General features: G+C 47.0%; 2 protein-coding genes across 4 annotated transcripts in view; one reads left to right on the top strand and one right to left on the bottom strand.

Annotated features, from left to right (window-relative positions):
• FHL3 (four and a half LIM domains 3) overlaps nt 1–15,246 on the bottom strand; it is a 28,976-nt gene extending 13,730 nt beyond the window's left edge. The window contains exon 1 of one of the 3 annotated variants that reach the window (XM_080632407.1): nt 15,156–15,246. The gene's annotated coding sequence lies outside the window, so the exon portion shown is untranslated. Of the gene's footprint in view, nt 1–2,445; nt 2,457–15,155 lie in introns of those variants that run through there. The other 2 variants (XM_080632408.1, XM_080632409.1) reach the window with 2 other exon arrangements.
• A 690-nt stretch (nt 15,247–15,936) lies between these two features.
• UTP11 (UTP11 small subunit processome component) lies at nt 15,937–21,106 on the top strand. The gene is made up of 8 exons (XM_080632637.1): nt 15,937–16,085; nt 16,165–16,226; nt 16,786–16,888; nt 17,131–17,244; nt 17,877–17,970; nt 18,589–18,719; nt 20,308–20,418; nt 20,884–21,106. The coding sequence occupies exons 1-8, from the start codon at nt 16,023–16,025 to the stop codon at nt 20,965–20,967; spliced, it is 762 nt and encodes a 253-aa protein (XP_080488763.1). The 5' UTR covers nt 15,937–16,022; the 3' UTR covers nt 20,968–21,106.
• Nucleotides 21,107–21,803: the final 697 nt, after the last annotated feature.

Here is a 21,803-nt window from a genome sequence, read left to right as displayed (position 1 = left end):
TGAATCTATTCTTGCAGCTATACTGACTGAGAAGGGTGAGGCGCACTGATACCCTGGCAGTTTGGTGCCTTTTGGGTCTCTCCACCTGCATGCAAAACCAGCAGAGGAAGCCAGGAAGGTGACAGAAGAGACACCTCTCCCACTATCCGACCACTAACCATGGGCCTCTCCACCTGACTGTCTGCATGAGAAGTAAGGACAGTCTCAATCTAAGGTCCTTTTTACAGCTGCTGGTGTCCCTTGCAAGCACAGGCAATTACAGCTCTGTAGCCCGCAAGCATGTGAGCAGCTTCTAAATCTGGGGAAGGACTGAATCCTGGCAGAGGCAAATTGTCTCAGGTTACCATCCCGAGAACTGCTTGCCTGTGGTCCGAAACAAAACTAAGATCATTTGTTGCCTGGGAGATGCTGTTGTGTGCCAGCTGCAGCCCTCCTGAAAAAGGTATTGCTCTGCAAGGACAGCATAGCTGAGCCCTCCGAGCACCAGAAAGCACACAACGGGGACAGACGGCATCACTGGGAGGGGAAAACAGCCTCTGCTTTTAGCCATGGCCTTTCCAACATAGAAGGGAAAAAAGCTTCCTTCTTCTGTGGCTGAAGATTTCTCTGCTAGGTGATGTGGTCATCCGGTGTCATTCACTTCAGCGATACGGAGCCAGTTATCTTCAAACCAGGCTCCCTTTTAAAGCATTTCTCACTGGCACCTTTAAAAACTACTCTTAGATACCACACATTTTGAACAACAGATACCATAAATAACATCCGTTGTAACTGTCACATAGTTAATACAACATCTCTGAGAAACAACAACAGGCTTTCCTATTTCTGCCGTGCTGTGTTGCCATGTTTTGAGCTAGAGTGGTACCCATAAGGGAAAACTGGTGCCACATCCAAAAAGACTAAGTGGAACCAGCTATTTTAAGGGGCACAAATGATCGTTAACTTGATAAATGCCTTTATATCATGTATTTACCCCTTGGGTTTCCACATCTATGCCCCTGCCCACTGCATGGGTCTGCTTCTCAACTGACTGTTGCTCACCAAGGCAATCTGGGCAATGTGGGACACTGCTGGTGACGGGTGGCACAGTAAAGCACAAGTGCTGGCTGTCCCTGAAAGCTCCCAGAGAGAGGAAAACTACTCCTTCACAGACATAAACCCAACACACAAACCAAAGTAACATTACAGAGCCCCGGTTCCAGGTCTGCAGCTCATTTGCAGAACCTCATTCTCTCATTCAGATCCGAGATTTACAAGGAAACCTACACAAAACAGATTAGTCAGAGATTAAAAAGGAACCGAAAGGTCAGAATTTTAACTAACAGAGGCTCCTCTCGTGACAGCTTTCAGGTAAAGACCAAGAAGAGTTGATGTTTCATCCCCTGAAGCAGCAGATACAAAGCAATGCCCCATTTCTTTCCTGCAGAGAAGGCGCTTCACATTCATCCACTGAAGGAAGCAATAGCAACCCGCTCTTTGACTACATTGAAAGGTCTTCCAAGGCTCTTTTGCATGCACACGCAGTTCGAGGATCACGGGCTTTACTGCAACAAGTCACCACCAACTCCCTAATAACCCTCCTTCAGTTCTCCAGACCAACCAGAACAAAAAAGCTCTATTTCCCAGTGCTTTGTCCCAGACTGGCAAAGCCCAAGACGCAAAATAGACCAGTTCTCTGTTACCTTGCATTGCTGAATGTGATGGGCCAGAGTAAAACCCAATGGTCCCAGCAGCTCTCCCAGTGACTCACAGCACAGACAGTCGGAGCAGGTGCCACCAGCAAGAGCCTCTCAGTGGTAAATCATCACTTCGCCAGCAAACCCCTCAAGTGCTTGCCCAGAAACAAAGCAGTCACATCATAAACCAGAGGGTGACATCAGTACAGGGATTGCATTTCCTACAGAGGTTTAAATGTCACTACTTGTGACTGGAAATCGGACACTTATATTCAAGTTACTCTAAATTTGCAGAAGACACGGAAGAATTGTGATTCTGACTTTGTGTAGGTACAGCTCACTTCCAAATCCTTTCTATTTCTCAATGTCATGATGATAGAAAAGGACAATAAAATAAAGAACAAGCAAAACTTGTAACATACAGTGAAAAGCGAATGAACATCAATTTAAGGCTGACTTACCAAGTCGGGTGTGAATGAAGTGAGCAACAGAACTCGATTTCCACTGGAAAGGGTCAGTGAGATTCAAAACAGCTTGATCTACATGGGACCCACTTATTCAAAAATCTCTGGATTTCCCTCTTCCAACCTTATTCAAAGTTCTCCTCTACATCTTCTAAACTTGACGCTCTCAAGGATCTGAAAGCACTCATTTCATCTGAAAGCACTCGTTTCATCATTCCTTAGTTGAACCACAAAGACTGCATATAGACATATATATACACACACACATACACAGCCTGTGCATATGGTCTAATACCTTCACCAACCTGAACTGCATTTGTGATTTTCCACGCGCAGCTCTTCAGGCTCTCCAAAAGCATCACATCCAAGACTTCTACACAAGCACAATGGGTCAGATTTAATCTTGCTGTGAGTTACATGATGTTTGCACAGGGTTGAGAAATACTAGAAATAAAACTTCTCTTGGCTGAGTTACATGCAACATTGCGTACTTCTTGCTATTAATGACTCTTTAGTAAGTACTGCTATTACTCTACATATTCCAGAATACTCTGAATTAGGCATGGCAGCAATTTTCTTGGTACGAAGTGTTCCCTGAGTTAAAGGTAGCCACTGAAACGCCTTAAAATGTAAAGGCTGACTTTTCTCTTTGGAAATTTCCCTGTGCTGAGAAAAGAGGCAGGTGAGAATAACTAATCCACATTTAAGGACGCAAACTCAAGATTAGTTTCTTTACTTGGAATGTAGTTTAGCTCCTTGACTCCCTGCTGCAAACAACACAAATAAGATGATCCAGTGCAAGACCATAAATGAAAGGGCACTCAGTTTCCACAGATCCAACATCCCGTAACTCTCATGGGATTGTTGCTTCCTCAGGTCCCTAACGGCTGTCACCAGCAAAAACATTATTTACCCTTTTAATACCTGCAGGGCAGGCAGTTATTCTATCTGCCTCGTGGGATTTGCACCTCGGTGGGTTCTGGCACAAGGCAAGCTTGGGAGAACTAAAAATGGAACCAAGATCCAAGTCCCTGTCCATCTTTCTTCTTCTGAGATGCAGCACATATCCCTGTCAGCCTGGAAACCGTGACACCCACTAATGCATGTTATAGATGTATGTCCACATAGATTCCACAAACTGGGCTCTGTCACAGGCAGAGAAAAAAGGAAGGAAGAGAAGGATGATAAGGACACGAGCTTTAAGGTCCCTTCCAAGCCAAGCCATTCTATGATGGACAGACACAGTACTGCTCAGTTATCAAGTACAGTTAATCCAGACTGCACATCTTTCAACCAAGTAACACTGTGCCTTTGCTAGTTGCTCCTACTATTTAAACTTTAGGCTTTCCAAGTGAGTGCTCTGGGTTGGAAGAAGGCACTGGAGTAGTGCCACACCAGGAGTTACACATCAGTTCAAAGTGAGTTAGTCCTAAGGACTAGAAAAAGCCATGTTTTCCTCAAATGAGAGTAGCAGAATTCCAAGGTGAGGTCAAAAGCCTGGCAAGAGTCAGCAGTTCAGGCTGGTACGTGGGATCATGATGCTAACAAAAGCAGTCCTGCCACTCGGAAACATTTTGTGATCCACGTGGTTTTTGTTGCTGTTCTTTCTTCACCATCTTCCCATCCTAAGCAATACCTGGGAATGCTGCCATCAGATGTGGATCTCGGGGAGGAATTTGGGTCTTCAACCATGTTGAAATTAGGCCTTTCAGACAGACATTTAATATTATTTATCCAATTTCATTTGAAGAGCCTTAAAAAAAGACCTTTTCCACCAACAGTCCTGAGTTACGATAAATGCTGGTTCGGTGGAAAATGGCATGATCAGCAGCCACACAGATGTGACCTGCAACAGAAATTACCTAACCTCCGATACACCCACATGAGGGAAATCCTGTGGGCTCGGATCACTCAATAAGGTTGTTTTACACTTAGAGGAACACCACATGTCCAGTATGGGCTCTAAACTGCTAAGATACAGCCTGAAAATCAACTGCTCCTTGGTTTTACAATGGGTTTTTGCGTTCTCTATTAAATAAAACCTCCCAAAGCCCTCAGGAGGCAGAGCTCAGCCTGGAAAGGATTTTGATGGTTACACTGTAAACCTACAGAAAGCAGGGACCTAGAATGGAAACAGCTCATTATAGATGAAATCTTGATCCCAGGTTCTGCCCGAAACAACTGGGATTATTAATCCAGATAAGCAAATTCCTCGTGCTGAATCCCACTCCGATATTTAAAGCCCTTCAGAGATAGATATTGAGTAGTCCCTTTTCTCCTCAGATAACGACATTGGAACTGCATTCATCGATGAATTTCTAAGCGAACACTTGAAATCTGGGCAAACAAATCCAAAATATCAACATCATATTTACATTCCAGAGCAATAATTCAATATTTAATATCTCCCGCTTCCAGTATTCTAGGGTTTTCTATGCACCAAAGTATTTAGTCATGTAAAAACCAGCTGTAGCAGCTGGAAGACATTCATTGGGACCGCCAAGATTAATTAGTTTAAAAATACATAACTAAAGTGTTCGTTTTCTTTCCAAAAAGCTAACCCTGCTGCTTTCGGCTCTATTAGGGGGCTTGGTGAATAATGCTTATGCAATGTTCTCAGCGGGAGGGATCAGATGCCACAGTTTCACAAATGCATACAAATAACCTAACTAAAACAAGTCTTGGATTTCGGTTAATGCTCCTCTGGACTGACTCAAGTCATTATTCACAGCAATATGAAAAGCAGCTTGCAAATAGTTTCTTCTTTCTCCTCTACACCCAAATGCCCAGTGCTGAAAACTGCTTTATAAAATCACTGATGAAATCTCTCTTCATACCTGGCATTCACAACCCTGTGTTAAAGAATGGTAAAAAACAACAAAGCTCTGTGTAGGCCTTTTCTCTCCAAGAAGTTCCTGCCTAATCTTAACACAGCTTTTGAAAAATCAAACAAACAAGAGTCAGAGCTGAGACTGTAACAGAAAACAAGGGTTAGATTTGGCTTAGTATCCACAGGGATCACTTTTCTGGCCAACAGTTCACAAAGGGTTATTTATGGCTAGCCATTTTTTGCTGGAAGATGCTGAGGTTTTAGCAGAGTTTCTGCAGAGTATGCAATGGCAGTCAGCATTCGCTCAGCTAATGAGTTAAATCACTGCAGCTCTCCGATGACTTGAAGATTATGGGTGTAGGAAAAGGGAATGCTTGGCGAGGGGAACTTTCAGCAGTCACCACCAAACTGCGGTTAAAACAGACACCAATGACTCTATTCAGCTCCCAAACCTCAGACAGTTTCCATTTTCTCAATAACAAAGCATTTTTGTGGAATGAGGTAACAGTCTCCATCTGCCAGGTTCTAACTCTCCACTAGGATTTCTCAAGAGTGTGGCTGAACGAGGGCTGGCCAGGGGAGCCCAGGGCTGCACAAGGCAGGAGTCCTTCCTGCCTGGGAAACAAAGGGACAGAGCTGGAGAGGAGCCTCTGGGATCATCACAGGAAATCTGCTGGGAGTCTGTATCAAAAGTAGCCTCAAGGTAGCTCCAACCAGTTAAGGAGAGTGCAAAAGGCTGAGGAAAGTGAGACTTTTCACTAAGGATGGACTGGGGCAGGCAGGAGGGAGCAGAAAAGAAATGGGTGCCACAGGTTCAGTGGTCAGCAATCCATCATAGAAGTGTCAGGAGCACAGAGCAGTGTGATTTCGAAGTGAACAGAGGTCTGTGAGCACACAGCGCAAACGGGAATACCTGAAAGGCTGTGGAGCTGAGCCAGAGCAGTTACAGCCTCAGAACAGAGGCTGGAGTGGTCTGGGGTTTGTTCTTGCCTTGGTTTTGTATGTGGCAGCCTGTACCTTGGCTTCTTAATTCCAGGGATGCTGAGCACCATTTCTGTGATTTCAGGCAAAGTCAGCTCAGTTCCTCTGAACAGCAGACTGCACATTTAGATTCAGATGAAGATCCTGCATCCTATTGGAACCCCACATCCAGCCCTCATCTCCTTCTGTAAGCAGCTCAGACTCTCAGCTCCAGGTTCAGCACATCTCACCTGCCTGCCCTGCCAAAGGATGAGCAAACCAGAACATCATAACCCCAGGCTCACTCATGCAAATAAAGGTAAAAACCTTGGAACAGCATGGAGAGATGAGGCCAGCTGGAAAGAGCTCGGAGGGAAACGTGGCTACACAGCATGTAACATCAGGAAAGGATCTTCACGGTGCATGTGGGGTTTCTGGTCCATTTTCTTTTGTCCCTGCATATATAAATCTTTAAAAAGCAAAGCAGGAAATTCCCCAGGACACTGCAGCAGCTGGTGCAAATGGATGCCTTGGGCAGGTCACAACATACGAGATCCAACTTAGTTACTACTTTGGTAAAGAGGGCTGCCAGGAGCAGTTATTCACACCATGTGAAGCCCTCGTTCTGCCTGTGTGACAGAACACATCTGACTACAAATTTTAAGTCAGATTTATAGTCACATGTCTATTCAGAAGGATAAGAAAACGTGTCTAGAAAACCCATTCTGATTGTATTATTTTAGTCTGGTGCATCAAGTTGTATATTTACCAGGACAACAACAAGGATTGTCAAGCAGAAACTGCTCCAAAGCCATTTTTGCACAAATTTCATTGAAATTTGCAACCAGATCTATGATACTACTGCAGTACAAAGGAAGAATCAGTGAGGAAGGAGATTAAGTGTAGATAGTCCTGTTTTAACACTCACCAGAGCATCAGTTTTACTGATCTGCCACAAAACTTCATAGCTGAAGACTCAACCAAAGCAAATGCATTTAACCCTGGTGCTATTTAGTGTGAGGGAGATGCTGAAATCTGTGCACTCATACATACTCATAGGCACTAACAAGCAACAGACTCAAAACCACATGGAGCAGCTGGAACTCAGCTCACCAGCAACCCAAATTGAGAGAAACCCCACTTCCAAAGATGCCAGTTCTCTAACCATCAAGCCTTATTCCTGCAGGCCAGGCACAGCCTCCCAGACATGCACTGATGCAAACCAAGGAGGAGCTTTTTAACAGGTTTTGACAGGGTGCCCAGAGGAGCTGTGGCTGCCCCATCCCTGGCAGTGCTCAAGGCCAGGTTGGACACAGGGGCTTGGAGCAAGCTGCTCTCGTGGAAGGTGTCCCTGCCCGTGGCAGGGGTTGGAACTGGATGAGCTTTAAGTTCTCGTCCAACCCAAACCATTCTATGGTGATTCTATGAATATCAGAAGATATGGGGTGTACTCACACCACTGCTGCCAATTTCCTGCATGGCCTTGTACAACTTCCTTCCCACCTCTACATCCAGTTCTCCCATCTAAAGCAAAGGCAGTTTTTCAGTTGCTTTTCTGAAGGCATTTGTGTTCCTGTAGCTTTCTTCTCTTGAAGTTTCGAAAACGTTAGTATGGACCCCCTCACTCTCTAGTTTAATACCACGTACCCAGCTGGATACCTGGGGAACACAGCTGCCAAGTGGCATACCTTCTTTCCCAGCCAGGACAAAACGTTTCCCAAGCCATTTTAATTCCTATGAAGAATGCTGCTGCCAAATCTCTAATACTAGCCTCACTGCAAGGTCAGCCAAAGAGGACTTCCATCAGAGATGAGCTCTGCTAGGGAAGGCTCCCTGGAGATTATAAGAATAGTACAGTCAAGCCCAGATGGCAACAACGTGCAGAGCACATTTCCAGCAAACAGTGACTGGGCAGAGGACTATGCAAACTAAAGTCCACCCTGAGTTCTGCTATCTGCTAGCTAAGCGCTCAAGTCTAGGCTGAGGCCTTTGGGAAAGGTCAGGGTGGATTTACAGGCTCTGGAGATACTGCTTTTGTTCTCACTCTTTGCTTCTCAGCTCCTTCGTTAAAAGATACTAATCTCTCTGTGTGGCAGCTCTTTGGAGCCAAGAGTTTAGATATTATTGCAAAACATATGCTTAAAAGAGACTGGAAATGATGTTGGCAGGGTTACAGAGGGGAGCGAAGTGCAGCTTTGGGTCAAAACAAGAAAAAATAAACCTAAGCTAGTAAGCAATTCCCATGTGATGGTTTAGGAGAGCCAGCAAAGGCTTCTTCTAGAAAGAAAACAATACTGTGAGAACGAAGCTAACAAGAGCTGGCTCTTGGAAAAATAAAAGGGCCCGTAATGAGCCAGAGTATTGCCAACAGCACATATCCAAGAGAATCTTTCTGGGAAACCGACCCAAGTCATTACACTGGAAAGCCCTGCGGGACGAGGGACCTGGAGGCTAAAAGCTGGCAAATTGTTCATCAGTTAAGGTTGGTCCCAATGTTTTCTCCTGCATAAGAATAATTTGTTTTAGCCTACAGGTCGCTACAGAGCAACGGGTAAATTCAAGTTGCTTCCTCTGGGAAGGGAAACGGAGTGCTCGGCAAAGCCCTGCCCAATGGGACGTATATAGAAGGTTTCCACCATTGACATCCCTTCAGCCCAACACCCAGCCCAGTGCACCCAGGCTGCTGGCTTTGCTTCACTCCCATGCACCACCAAAGCTCCCTGGTGCTGTGACGGTGCAGCAGGCACATCATGCTGATGAGCTGGTGGACGCTCACCCCAGCCACTTTGGTCAGTGCTCCACTGCAAAATGTGATGAATGTGCCTCCACAGAAGCATCTTCTGAAGCCTCATTCACCCAAAATGGACAGTTAGAGCAATTACTCTGATGTATCTTGTTTTCCAGAGGGATAACAAGACCTTGTTCTATCTCTCCGTTTCCAAGAGATCTGTTAAGACACCATGGAATAGGTACACTGATGCAGAGTTGTATAGGTAAGGCTTTTGTATGCGGCCTTCTCTTTTATTTTCAGTCCAGCTACTCTTAGTTACAGGAGTGTACAGATAACAGAAGACAATGAATGTGATCCCTCACTGCGCTTCTGTGCTGGCACAGAACAATCCGGCATTGGCAGGGGATGTCAAGGTGCTGTCTAATGACTTTCCTCCTCTTCCAACTCCTTTTCTGATTCATGTTGCCATGTTCCTTGCAATTGACCTAAATAACATGTTCAGGCAGCGCTGGAAGTGTTTCTGCCTCATACTTCAATAGCAGCAAGATCTCCACACCTGGAAAGGGCATTTCTTGGGAAAGTCACACCTCAGGTGGCTTCGGAGCGTCCTTCCCAGGAAAGGAACAGAAGCACCCTGTCTTGTTTCACTTCATCTGTAAGACTTCCTGGCTACAGGAGAACAAAGGTTGCCCAGGAGCAGAGAAAACACATGCTACGTCTGTGCCCAAGCCCCAGCAAATCCAAACAGTGTGGGCAGAGTATTCGGTTACCTCATTTCCAGGTGTGCTGTCAGCATGAGCCACGACTGGCTTGGGATGAAAGAGGGAAAACTGTTCCTAGATCTGGACTTGTCTGCATCGTTTATGGTAATTATTGCCCAGCAGCCTTTAATCCTTTAATGTCATATCACACTCTCAGCTCTCAGTTTCTCTATAACCTTTTGATCACCGCTTGCTGTTCCACTAAAGAAGAGGCTGAAAGATGGAGTGCAAGACCACACTATCCCAGCAGAGCCAAAGGGAAGAGGAGAGCTAAGAAAGCCACTACGGAAGAACATCAGCAGGTAGCCATCTTCAGACACACAGTGGTTATGTATGCTAGCAACATACAAGCACTTAAACTAGGCATTACCCAACTAATAGCTCTCCAGCTATTTACTTCAGCACCTTTTATAACATAAAGCATTCAACACCACTGCATCACAGGAATACAGGGACAATCCAACCCCTATTGCCCTACAGAGGCTTCACACAGAAAGACTTTTGATCCTCTCCCAATCTCATTCTTTCCTTTACCATAAGTTTAGGCACTCCTGATAGCCACTGAGATATCTCACCTCCTTACAATCCCACACAGACTTCTGGTCTCAATGTTAGCTTACAGCAATGGGCTTCACAGCTGTGTGCTGAGTAAATGGAAAAGCAAAAAGTCAACTGAAAACTCATTGATTGCCCATAAGGAAATAGACTGTGAGGAAACACAGGAAGGTATTCCAAAGCTGCACGGACTGTCACAGCTCTCACATGAAGCAGTTCTAGTATGTGGTCTTCACACTACACCTTGCAAGGCAGGCACTAGATCCTCAGCAGCCTAACAGAACCCTTTCCAATTCAAAAGCTACACATAAATATAGCTCCCCTCGCACAATAGAAAGGAAGTTATACTTGATCTGTATCACTGCCTTTCCAGGTAACTGAGCTGCAAAACTGAAGCAGAAAAGCTGCAAGCCAAGCTCACACATCTCTGTGCCACAGCATGCCTGCTTAGTCCACAATGGCTAGTCTCTATCTGTTATCTCTACATTTTTTATTAGCTCATGTTTACTTTGGCCACATATCCAAGCAGTCACTTAAACAGAGTAAGAGAGGAAAATCTTGGACTCCCAACAATGGCCACGCAGTCTAATCTGCCACTGGGGACAATGACTTGACTCCTATTGGCGTTTAGTGCTGGCAGGGTCAAGTGTAACATGTGCTGAAGGAAGCACTAGGGAAGCAGATCTGCAGCCGTTCCAACCACACTGAGCACTTTCTTGAGCTGCTCAGAGGTCCCTTTCCCCCTCGTGTGTAGAGAAAACAGTTCCAGCTGTCCAGTCACCTGCACTGGCTTCTCCGCTCCCTGGATTTATGACATTGGAGGCTGCTAATGGCTCCAGGTTAGATACAGCACATTCCTCTGGCTTACAGCTCAGGCTTAGTTCACAACTAAGTTAGGAAGCAGTTAAGATTATGTCCTTGGCATCAGCCTTATATTTGGTGCTGGAAGGTAATTTATGTTCCTGAACAGAACTGGCACTGGGCAGGTTGGACATAAACACCAACAAGCTTCCATCCAGCACTGGCGCCAATCAGAAGGGTCCCGAGTTAATATTCATCCCTGGTGCCGACTTAAGAATTAGTATTTTCTTAGCTGAGAAGCTCAAAATACTTTGCATAAAATCACTGCAACTTGCAGAGGACAATCTACAGTAATCAGAGGCAAATAAAAAATGATGTGAGTTAATGTGATGACCACAGGCCAAAGGAAGCCAAGGCAAGACTGCAGTAAGAACAAGGCCATAAATTGTAGGATTTTTATTACATTGCTGTTTGGATTTTATGCTAAAACATTTCTAAATAGCTCTTGATTAACTATTAACTTAGCCCTAATAGACATGTCCTTCCAATTGCTCCCAGAGTAATATTATCCTCTCAGTGGGCTCCTGTTGAGCCAGGGCAGAACCATTTGTTAAACCCCTTCTCCACTTAGCAAATATCCACAGACACGAAGTGAGTCACTGAGCAGAGGCAATTCTGCTAGCATGAAATACAGGAAGGTGGAAGCCATGTGGCATTCTTCAGTTTCCCCTTTCCTTTCACAATCAGCCCCTTGATATTTTCTTCAACAGGAAAACTGACACTCCCCCTCCCTGTAAACTGCTGACAATTGTATTTTACACCTGGCAAAACCAGCGCAAAGAGGAAGGAAGAGAAGAAACAAAGCCCAAGGACTTTTCTCAGCAACTACATCTCTGCACAACGGAGCAGTTTTCTTCCCAACTGCAGCTAAAGAGCCACCACTTAATGGACAAAGTCTAGCAAGTACAGATGAGCCTTCACGGGAAACACCACCTCCCCTCCATGGAATGACACAGCGGGGAGTTCTGCAGCGGCTTCACGGCAGCTGCTTCCCACAGAGCAGCCAGAGCTGTCAGGGTTGGCCCAAGTTCCACTGAAACCACCGCAGCACGTGCAGCTGAACCCCTTTGCTTGCAAAATCTCAGCCCTCGTACTCGAATGTCCTAGCCTTTAACAGTTATCCTAGATTCCTGGCAGCAACCTGAAGATTACATAGTACTGGTAACGCTTCTCTGTCCCCTAACAATTGGTCTCTTCCCTTTCCGAGATGCAGCTGGGGTCTATTGTTCTACCTGCCTTTTTTTTTAACCAGAGTAAAAGATTTACATCTGTTTTCATGACCTCACCAGGCAAAACACTGACAGGTTCTCTCTGACTTTTTCCATGTTGGCCATCGAAATTGCATCTCTTTCAGCAGAAATAGTCAAAGGCCCCTAAGGACCGAGGTACAGCAGCTAGAGCTCTGGAGTCAAAAGCTGAGCAAAACTGCAAATGGCATTGCACCACCTTCTCCCCAGACCAAGGTGGGTGCTCTGTGGTGGGCACAGGCAATCCAAGAACTGTGGATACCAACCGTGGATGCTGATTGCTGAACACCAGAGAAGTGGTTTCCTTATGTGAGCAATTACAAGAAGTTCTGGAGCTGTTTGTTCAGTGGAGAAGCTCGGCTTTTATTCAGACCAGTCAGTCCCCAGGTTTCCATAAACACCTTTTATGCCTGTGGAAAATGTCTTACACAAAAGGTGAAGCAGAGGCAAAAGGTTTATGCTCATGTCTCTCTCCAAGGCTGTTGCTGCAATCAGGGCTCCTCAAGCATGACCTCATGCAAGCCAAGAACAGCGGAAATCCCACAGACATGGACAAGGACCCCACTAGGCGCCACGAAAATCTTGTGTATCAGCGCCGTGATTACCATCAAAGTCCTTCTCCAGAGAGATGGGGTGGGAATCACCTGAGCACGAGAAGGAATCCATTTATCCCTTTTTCCTGCTGGCATTTCGAAAACACCAGCAGGCCACGTAACGGCACCAGCTCAGCCACAATTAGGAACACAGCAGAAAGCATCTTGCAGTCGAGCAACTCCTGGCTCTGAAGAGAACCAAGTGTTTCCACAGTTGGTGCACTGGGAATTTCAGTAACCTGCCCCCAGAGTTTTCCCTGGCCCCATCAGTTAAGGGTTCACCTCTATCTTAAAGCTGCCAGGTCCAAAACCCAAAGAACATCACTGAGCTCATACCCCACCAATATCTGTCGATCAGTGAACACTGCCCATAGCCACACAAGGCTGGTACTCTGTGTCATCAGGGCAACCACAGTGACACGGGCCAGGGAAGAGCCTCCTGCCTTTCTTCCCCATGATGATCCTGGGTAGTAGGGCCACCCCGCTGATGGGCAGCATGGCTCTTTCAGTCTGCTCTAAACCCAACTGCAGCGTAAACAGGAAGCAGAGCTGACAGCAGACGGGCTGCAGATGCTTGCAAACTCTGCAGAGGGAATAGCAGGAACCTAGTGTCCTCCCAGAGACCAAGGAACCAGCCTATCTTCAGCACCCCAGTCCCTGCTCAGCTCTTCAGTGCTGTTCTGCAGGCAGGGGAGATGCAAAGCTCTTCCCCCAAGTACATCCAGCATGGACAGACAGCGGTGCTCCAGCAGCTGAGGCCATGGAAGTGTTCACAGGGCTTCCTGCTAGGGAATTCTGGATATTTCCAAGCACCACCCTGCCTTCGGTGTGTCCGCACCACTCCCTATGTCCAGGTTTAAGGAGTCCTTATTCCAAACCATACTTTTTGCAGCAGAGCACCCACTATAATTAGTGCCCACAACTAACTACACTGCCTGTATTTTTGTCTCCTGTGCTATGCCACCAGTCTTAAAAGTATAGGAAATTACAGACCTAGCTGGGAAAGAATTAAACCAATGCTCACAACTCTGTGTCTCTAAGGAAGTAACCAAGAACAAGAGCAAGAGAACCAAATGGTCTCCATCCTAGGAAAAGGAAGGAAAATGGCACAAAAATAAGACAGGAGAAATGTCAGACTTCCCCTTTCCTGCTGTCCTGCCTATCAGGAAGTCAAACCACATTTTGACAAAGCAAATTAGGGAAATGAGGCAGCTTCAACACTGTTGTGAACATCAGAAAAAGATTACTCATGCCAGAGGCAGATATTTAAATACAGGAGATTCCTAAGGACACATCCAAGAAAACACTTCTCAAAAATGAACAGCAAAGGGAATATGTGACAATCCCATGCCCGGAGGGGCTGGAAGAGCCACAGATTTCTAATGCTTGGTACAGGAGTCTAAAAACTAAACCTCCCTGAGCTGTTCTCTAGTAGCGTGAGCTGCCAGCAGGATCCTGTACCCATCAGATGGGCCTGCTCTGGGGCCGCCTTCCCTCTGCTCCTGGGAGAGGTTTTCCACTTTGGGAAGATTTCTTTATGATTTTCAAAACTGGGAAACAGCGAAGGCATTACATTCAGCTCTGAAAGGATGGAGACCTCAGTATCAAAGCAGTACTGTGAAGATAAGTAACCACCAACATGCACCATCCATTTGAGCTGTGAGTCAGCGGGGAGTAATTCCTTGCTAACGCACTTCACCCAGGGTAACTATAAAGTGAATTCTCATGGAAGAGTCAAAGTGATTAATGTAACCACAAGTACAAAACACCAACTAAACTGGCAACCAAAACAGAAAACATCACCTGAAAGAAAACGCAATCATCTGAAACAACACTGTGCTCAGTGAAAACCCCAACCCGTTTTGAAGTGATGCTGAGCTGGTTTTTAATAGCGAGATCCAAACCATGACTGCAGAGTCTTTGTTTAACACACACAAAAAGCAAGGCTTGGAGCAGTCCTTCCCTGTACCCACCCTGGGATCCTCTGCAAACATTGCAACCATTTGGGATGTGTTGAACATTTCCCTGCGCTACGCTCGAGCATTTGGTTTAAGTTTACTTCCGAGTTTATTGGTTGGGTAAAGTTTCAGAGCTTGCTTAATAAAACACGGCTTAAGCTTTGCAACCGCGCAGCCTGGGTTAGAGACACGGCCGAAAGAGCGTTTTTCCCTTTCAGAAAGCGGTACGAGCTGTGCTTCCCAGCCAAACCCGACCGGGGCTCCCCGGGCGAGCTGCATCCCGACTACCGACAAGCCAACCCGTCCGGGGTCCCACGGAGCTCCCCGGCCCCGCCCGGGACACCCGCGGCGGAGGCACCGTCCCCTCCAAACACACAAACCCATTCCCCTCACCCCGGGGCAACCCCCGGCCCGCCCGGGGCTGCGGGGGGGGAAGCGGGCGGCAGCTCCCGCCACCGGTCCGGGCTCCCGCCACCGCCGCTGTCCCAGCACGGTGCTGCCCGTCCCGTCCCGACCCACCTGATCGACGTTCACGCTCGCTATCCCGGCGATGGGCAGGCGCGGCTCAGCTCACCACAGCTACGCTCCGCTGTGCTCCCCAGCCCTCCGGCGCGGCACCCAGCCCGGGGCGGGGCCGAGGGGCGGCGGGCTGGGCTGGGCTGGGGCCGGGCCGTCCGGTGCCCGCCCCGCACAAGCCCGCGCTCCGAGAGCCGGGAGGAGGCTGCGCTGCAGCTGGCGCCAGGGGTCCATGGGATGGAGGAGCGGCAACGGGGGGCTCCGGGGGAGCCGGCAGCCGCAGGATGTTCTACCCTCGATCGGGGGCTGCTGCCCCGCAGGGGCGCCCCGGTTTACCTCCCCGGCCCCACCGAGCTCTCCCCGCCACCGCCGGCCCTGCGGGCTTGTACAAGCCCTACGTGGAGCACGGTAGGGAGCCGGTCGGCCTCCCCACACCGGTCACCGGGTCTGCAGTGCGGAGTCCGGCCCGCGCAGACCAGCCCCACCAGGGCCGCTGAGGGCGAGCGGGAGCTCGGGTCCCACCCGGGCGACCCTTCCGCCGAGAAGGGCCGCGGGTCTCCGCTCTCAGTCGGACCCTCATGGCCGTGCACCGGCGGGGACCCCCCCTCCCCCGGGAAGACCGGGTCTGTTCGACCCCCGCGGCAGCGGGGCCTAACCGGGCACGGGGAGCGCTTCGGGCCGCCTGGCCCCGCTGTCGCCATGGAGACGGCGCCATCGCCCGGCGAGCCTCGCGCGCGACCTCTGACGCCGAAGCTCCGCCCCTTCCGGTCACGGCGTGGCGGCACCAGCGGGAAGCACCGGGAGGTACCGAGGCACCGGTACCGGGGTGGGGAGTTCGAGGCTTGAGCTCGGTGATCGGAACCCGCCGCCATGTCGGCCGCCTTCAGGAAAGCGTCTAAATCGAAGCAGCGCCCACACCGCGAGCGGTCACAGGTCAGTGCACCGGGCCGGGCCGCTGCGGGAGTTACCGGTGATGACGGCCGCTGATGCCGTTCTGTGCTTCCCCTCCTAGCCCGCCTCCCGGAGGAAGCTGGGGCTGCTGGAGAAGAAGAAGGACTACAGGCTCCGCGCTCGGTGAGTCGGGCCGAGGCCGCTGTGAGGGGGAAGGGGGGAGTCTGGGCATCACCGGAGCGTTGGCTCCGGGTGGAAGGGTCCGGAACGGCGGGGCCGCGGTGAGGAGCCAGCGCTGGTGATCGCACAAGAGCCGGTGTTCCCGGTACCGTCTAGCACGGACCTTCCTACAGGCAGGGATCGCACACGCTCCAATATCCCCGTGGCTGAGCCGGGGGAAAGGGAACGTGGAGGGCGAAGGCTGCAAAGTCGTTCTTGTGGTTAATCAAAACTTACAAGCGTTATATTCCATCATTAATGCCTGATTCTGTAGGTCCAGGAGTTCTGAGCAGCTCGGTGAGCTTTGCAGGATGGGGGAATGTGTTTCCATGTCCTATTGTTGGACACTCTTCGTTTCCAGCTTAGTTAAGGAATAAACCATAAAACTCAAGTCATTTGTTGGTGTCTCAAAGATCTGAGCATCACTTTGAAGGACTCAGCATCTCATCAGGGACTGTGAACATGGCGAAACTGCTGAACAACACCTATGGGTTGGTTTGATTTTGTTGGTTTTCTCTCCTAGTGACTACCACAAGAAGCAGAATGCCCTCAGAGCGCTTCAAAAGAAAGCTCTGGACAAGAATCCTGATGAGTTCTACTTTAAAATGATACGTGCAGAGCTGAAGGTGAGAAACTAAACTGCCTTCAAGCAGGGTTACACTCAGTTGCTGTGAGTAACATCATTTTCTCTCTACCTTGTGCTGGTTTTCATTATGAACTAGTAAATAGAGCAGCAGACCTGCTTTGGTGCCTGTGGAAAGCTTTGAAGAACATGAGGGGCAAAGGACAAAAAGGATCTTTCATTTTTATTGTTAAGACACGTAGCTGAATGGTATCTATCTGTCTGTGCTGTATTCTGTGGTTTTAGGATGGAGTTCATATTAAAAAGCTGCCAAAGGATGAAGTGACTCCTGAACAGGTCAAACTGATGAGGACGCAGGATATTAAATATGTGGAAATGAAGAGAGTGGCAGAAGCCAAGGTAACACGTCGCTTTCTTTTAGTGTTTGCTCAGGATTGTTCTTTTGATTGTGTTGTTGGCTATTGTGTGTATGTTTAGTGAAATCTGATTTGTGTAATAGGGGAAATAGTAGATGAAAATGTCAGTGTGTATAAAACCTAAAGGTAAACATGGCAAATTTTTATGTACATTTCAGACATTAGACATGTACTCTTCTAATATCTATAAAGAATTGAGAATTATTGTTACAGAAGAGAACTCAATACAGTAGGCAGTCAATAAACAGATGTACAACCCACTTCTGGGCATGCTTTATGCTCTGGTGGTGATCCACACACCATCACTGCAGGTAATAAAGAGAAGGCTTTGGATTTACCTTCATACTTTTGCTAGTCATTTCATGGTGATTATTCCTGCTTTATCCGCCATATGGATAACTTACTGTTGTGAAAATTGATTTGTACCTATCTGGCTGGGTAATACCAGAAATTACTGTTAACCTCTAGAGGTTATGAAGACATGACATAAATATAGACTAGGTGTATTTCCAAAGATTAAAAAGAAAGGAAGAGTACTGATGCTTGAGAAACAAACAGGGGGACATTTACCTTGTCACGGATGTTTGGCAAAACCCGTTAACTTCCTTCCTGCAGAAAATCGAGAGGCTGAAGTCGGAGCTCCATCTGCTGGATGCGGAGGGGAAGAATCCCAACAAGCACGTGTTCTTCTTTGATACCAAAAAAGAAGGTCAGATGCTGCGAGGGCTGGAGCAGCTCTGCTCTGGAGCCAGGCTGCGAGAGCTGGGCTGGGTCAGCCTGGAAAAGAGAAGGCTCCTGAAGGGGAGACCTCAGAGCAGCTCCAGTGCCTAAAGGGGCTACAGGAAACCTGGAGAGGGGCTTTTGCCAAGCGCCTGTAGGGACAGGCCAAGGGGAATGGCTTTAACCTGCCAGAGGGGAGATTGAGATGAGCTCTTAGGAAGAAGTGCTTCCCTGCCCTAGTGGAAGGTGTCCCTGCCTGTAGCAGGGGGTTGGAACTGGATGAGCTTTAAGGTCCTTTCCAACCCAAACCATTCTAGGATTCTGTGATTTAAATGGGTTGTAGCAGAAAACTTGTTCTGTTATGTTTTATTGTAGGCTGTTTAAAATATAACGATGCTTTCTTTATGCCATTACAATAAAAAAAGATATTATTTTTCCCAGGAATAATAATTTGGTGCTCTAGAAATCTCTTTTGATTACTAAAGAAGACCTCAGTTCTGCAGGAGCTATGCTGCTGGGACTCCCATCACTGACAGCTCTTAGGCTACATGTTTGGAAGATTTGCTGGTCCATGGGAGTTTATTCCTAACTTTCGTGTTGTTTTTAGTTCAGGAGTTTGATATTGCAACTCATCTGGATACTCTTCCGGAGCTCGTAGATAGAGTGTACAACCGCCCAACCATTGCAACGCTGCAGAAAGAGACACTGAAAGGAGCTACTGATCCTTTCCACTTAAAGGTGCTGCCACTATTTCTATTGTCGTTTTCTTCATGTTTTAATCTTTTATATGATAAGCACTAAAGAGGATTCATTGGACTGTTGTGGAGGGGAACAAAGTTTTTATGTTGTCTTAAAACTTACATTGGTGACATGAGGCTGTGGTGGATGTCACTTAATCATCAAGTACCTGGAGCCTACAGTCAAATCTTCTCCTGGACTGACATGGAGAACTTGTTCACTGGTAGCCCAGTCCACTGTGGATTATAAATCAAGAACTGTGACATATGGGCTAGAACAGATCTGATTAGGCAGTTTCCTTGGCAAAACTGATGTATTACTCCTCTGTTACATGACATACACCTATGGCACTATCTTCTCATTAGATTGCTGCAGTTTTAGGTTGGTTTTTTTGCACCATCCACTGTTAAATCTCCTCTCACACATGCCCAAAAACCCTTTCATCCCTGAATAGGGATGCGAATAGGGACGTGAAGAAGCTTATTCCAGCATAGATGCAGCTATTGTTAGGTTTCTGATCTTACCGTATTTTTCAGTTGGGTTCTGAGCCTGAAGTGGCTTCAGATTCAGGATCTGACTCTCCTTTTCTCCTTAAAAACCTTTAAGCTGTAATCTCACTTTCCATCTTTCTTAATAGAAAGTGTTTCATGACTCTGCAGGTTGCATTGCTTATACAATCCACTTTGATTCTGATGCTTTGTTATCACAACATTTCTGTCCTAGAAGTAGCTACACTCAGCTTTAACACTGTAAACACCACTTCATTGATTTAGAGCATTGGGCAGTGCTAGAAGCTTGATTTGGTCTGTGTAAGGTTAAACCCAACATTTCAAATTGCCAATTGGCAAATTGGTAACCTGGTTTTTTCCTAATCAGATGTCAGATAACAAACACCCTGTGGTCCCTCTCCTCCTGCCAGCTTTCTCAGTTTGGCTTGTCAGGAAAGCAGTTGGACAAGTCGCAGACTGACAAGTTTTCTCCTCTAAATGTCTGAGTCATATTGTAAGCGTGTTGGGATTTGTTCTCCTTAATTTAATTACTTCAATCACACCTGCAGTAATACCATTTCTGTGCTGGGAAAGCCATCCACTCGCAGGAGGTAAACGTGACCAAACAAGTTGCATTTTGAGAAGCCTCTCTGCAATTTTGAAGCATTTCAGGAACTGGTCTCTGGTCTTTCCTTTTATTTCCCCTCCTCTGGATAAACTGGGCTTTTGCTGGGGAGTTCAGTGTTCTCCTGCGTTTACCACTGAAATTAAAAGGATTGGGACAAATGAAATCCCAGCCACATACTGAACAAGGTTACACAGCATCCAAACTAGGTTTGAAGAGATTTGGGGCTTTATGATTTAAGAGATGAAAACAAGAACAAAGAATGAAGTCCTAATTAGAAAACCTCCAAATGAAGGTGTTAAAAATGGTTCTCTGGAATCCAGCCGCAGAATTGAAGCAGCTTTATTTAATACGATGATGCTTTTAAAATGTACTAAATGCTCGTGAGGTCTGAGTGCCTCAGAATAGGTCAGTTACAGACCACAGGGTCTTGTTCCTTTCTGTCTTAAGACAGCTTCTGGTTTTGTTCCTCCAGAAATTAGCCCAGCAAAGGAAGAATCAGTACGACCTCCTGAAGCAGCGCATTGAAAGGGAAAAAGCCATGTTCGTTGTTGCGCAGAAGATCCAGACACGTAAAGATCTTTTGGTGAGGGATTTAGTTCCGGTTCTTTGAATCTGTTTTGTTAAGGTTCTTAGGTCTACTTTCGTATGTGTGTGTTTCTTCACTCTGATTTTATACTGACACTTCCAGGTAACTCCTAAAAGTAAGTAAATCCTCTTTTAGTATGGAAAAAGCGAGGAGATGAAGCATTCCAGTTGTGCCATGGCTAGGAAATTATATCTACTAGTCCAAGTCTTACCACATCAGCAGTTTGTGAGCAAACCAGATGGTGCCTGACAACCTAAAGGTGGAAAGAACAGGCAGCTAAACGGCTGGAATTTTTCACTGATGCCTTGTCATTTTTCACTGCTTTTCACGTTTTCACTAATTCCCACATTTTTCACTAATGCCTCGTCAGTCCCACACAGGGATTTCCTTATTTATCTGAGGCTGGGTGGGTTATTTTTTCTTACATGGCAACAACTGTGGTTTTCTTGTTCTTTTTTCCAGGACAAAACTCATAAAGTGAAGGTGAAGAAAGAGACAACAAATGGGCCAGCTATTTACAAATTCAAATTCCAGAGGAAACGTTAGCCATTCCACTAAATAAATGGTACCACCTTTGCTTAGGAAGGAAGAGGATTCTCCTTAGGAAGGAGAAGTGCGACACCTCATCCCTTTGTTTTTCACTGCAGCCTAGCACTTTGTGAAAACAAATCACTGTGGGCCTGCGGTAGCCATAAATGTATTGTATCTAATGAATTGATTAATAAATCAGAGAGTTTGCTCGCGTGGTATTTACAGTGGGAAGCCACAGGAGGTGCCTGAATGGCCCAGTAATACACACCATAAACAACCCTTGAGAAGTCAAGGTCAAAGTTAAGAGCCTGGGAGAAGGGCTGCCCTGGGCTTGTTGTGCTCAGCTCCATGGTCCATGATACATGCAAAACCAGAAGAGGTTTCAGGTCGGCTCTTTTAGCTATCTTTTCAAGCAGGTTAAGGTTGAATTATTACCTTTCTAGTCACTCCCCCCACTCCAGAATCCCTCTAAGTTTCTGCTTTATCTACACAGAGTATTTCACTTCAAAACATCTGAGCTGAAGGGCATTGCAAAGGGTGAATTTCTAAATTCAGGCACCACATTAGCCAGAGATTATTCTGGAAGGGTGCTGGAAGCAGGGAATTGTTTCTGCTGACAAACGCTCCTTCCAAAACCAGTATATTTTCATTGCTGAGGAGCTGTTTGTGTCTTTGTGCTGCATGATGGGGCAGTGCTGTGCCATGCTAAAATACTTGCATTGCCCACCGTGTTCTAGCAGAGGTGATACTGAAATGGAGAGACAATACCGAAGGCAGCCGTGCTTTTTGTTGCTGTGAGCTCGTGGGAATGCTGGTAGCTGGAAGGGGGTTTCAACCCAGAACAATGAAGA

This window comes from Psittacula echo (assembly GCF_963264785.1).
Source record: "Psittacula echo genome assembly, chromosome: 21".
Lineage (NCBI taxonomy): Eukaryota > Metazoa > Chordata > Aves > Psittaciformes > Psittacidae > Psittacula > Psittacula echo.
Note: the sequence above shows the minus strand (reverse complement) of the source record. Positions and strands in the feature narration are given on the sequence as shown.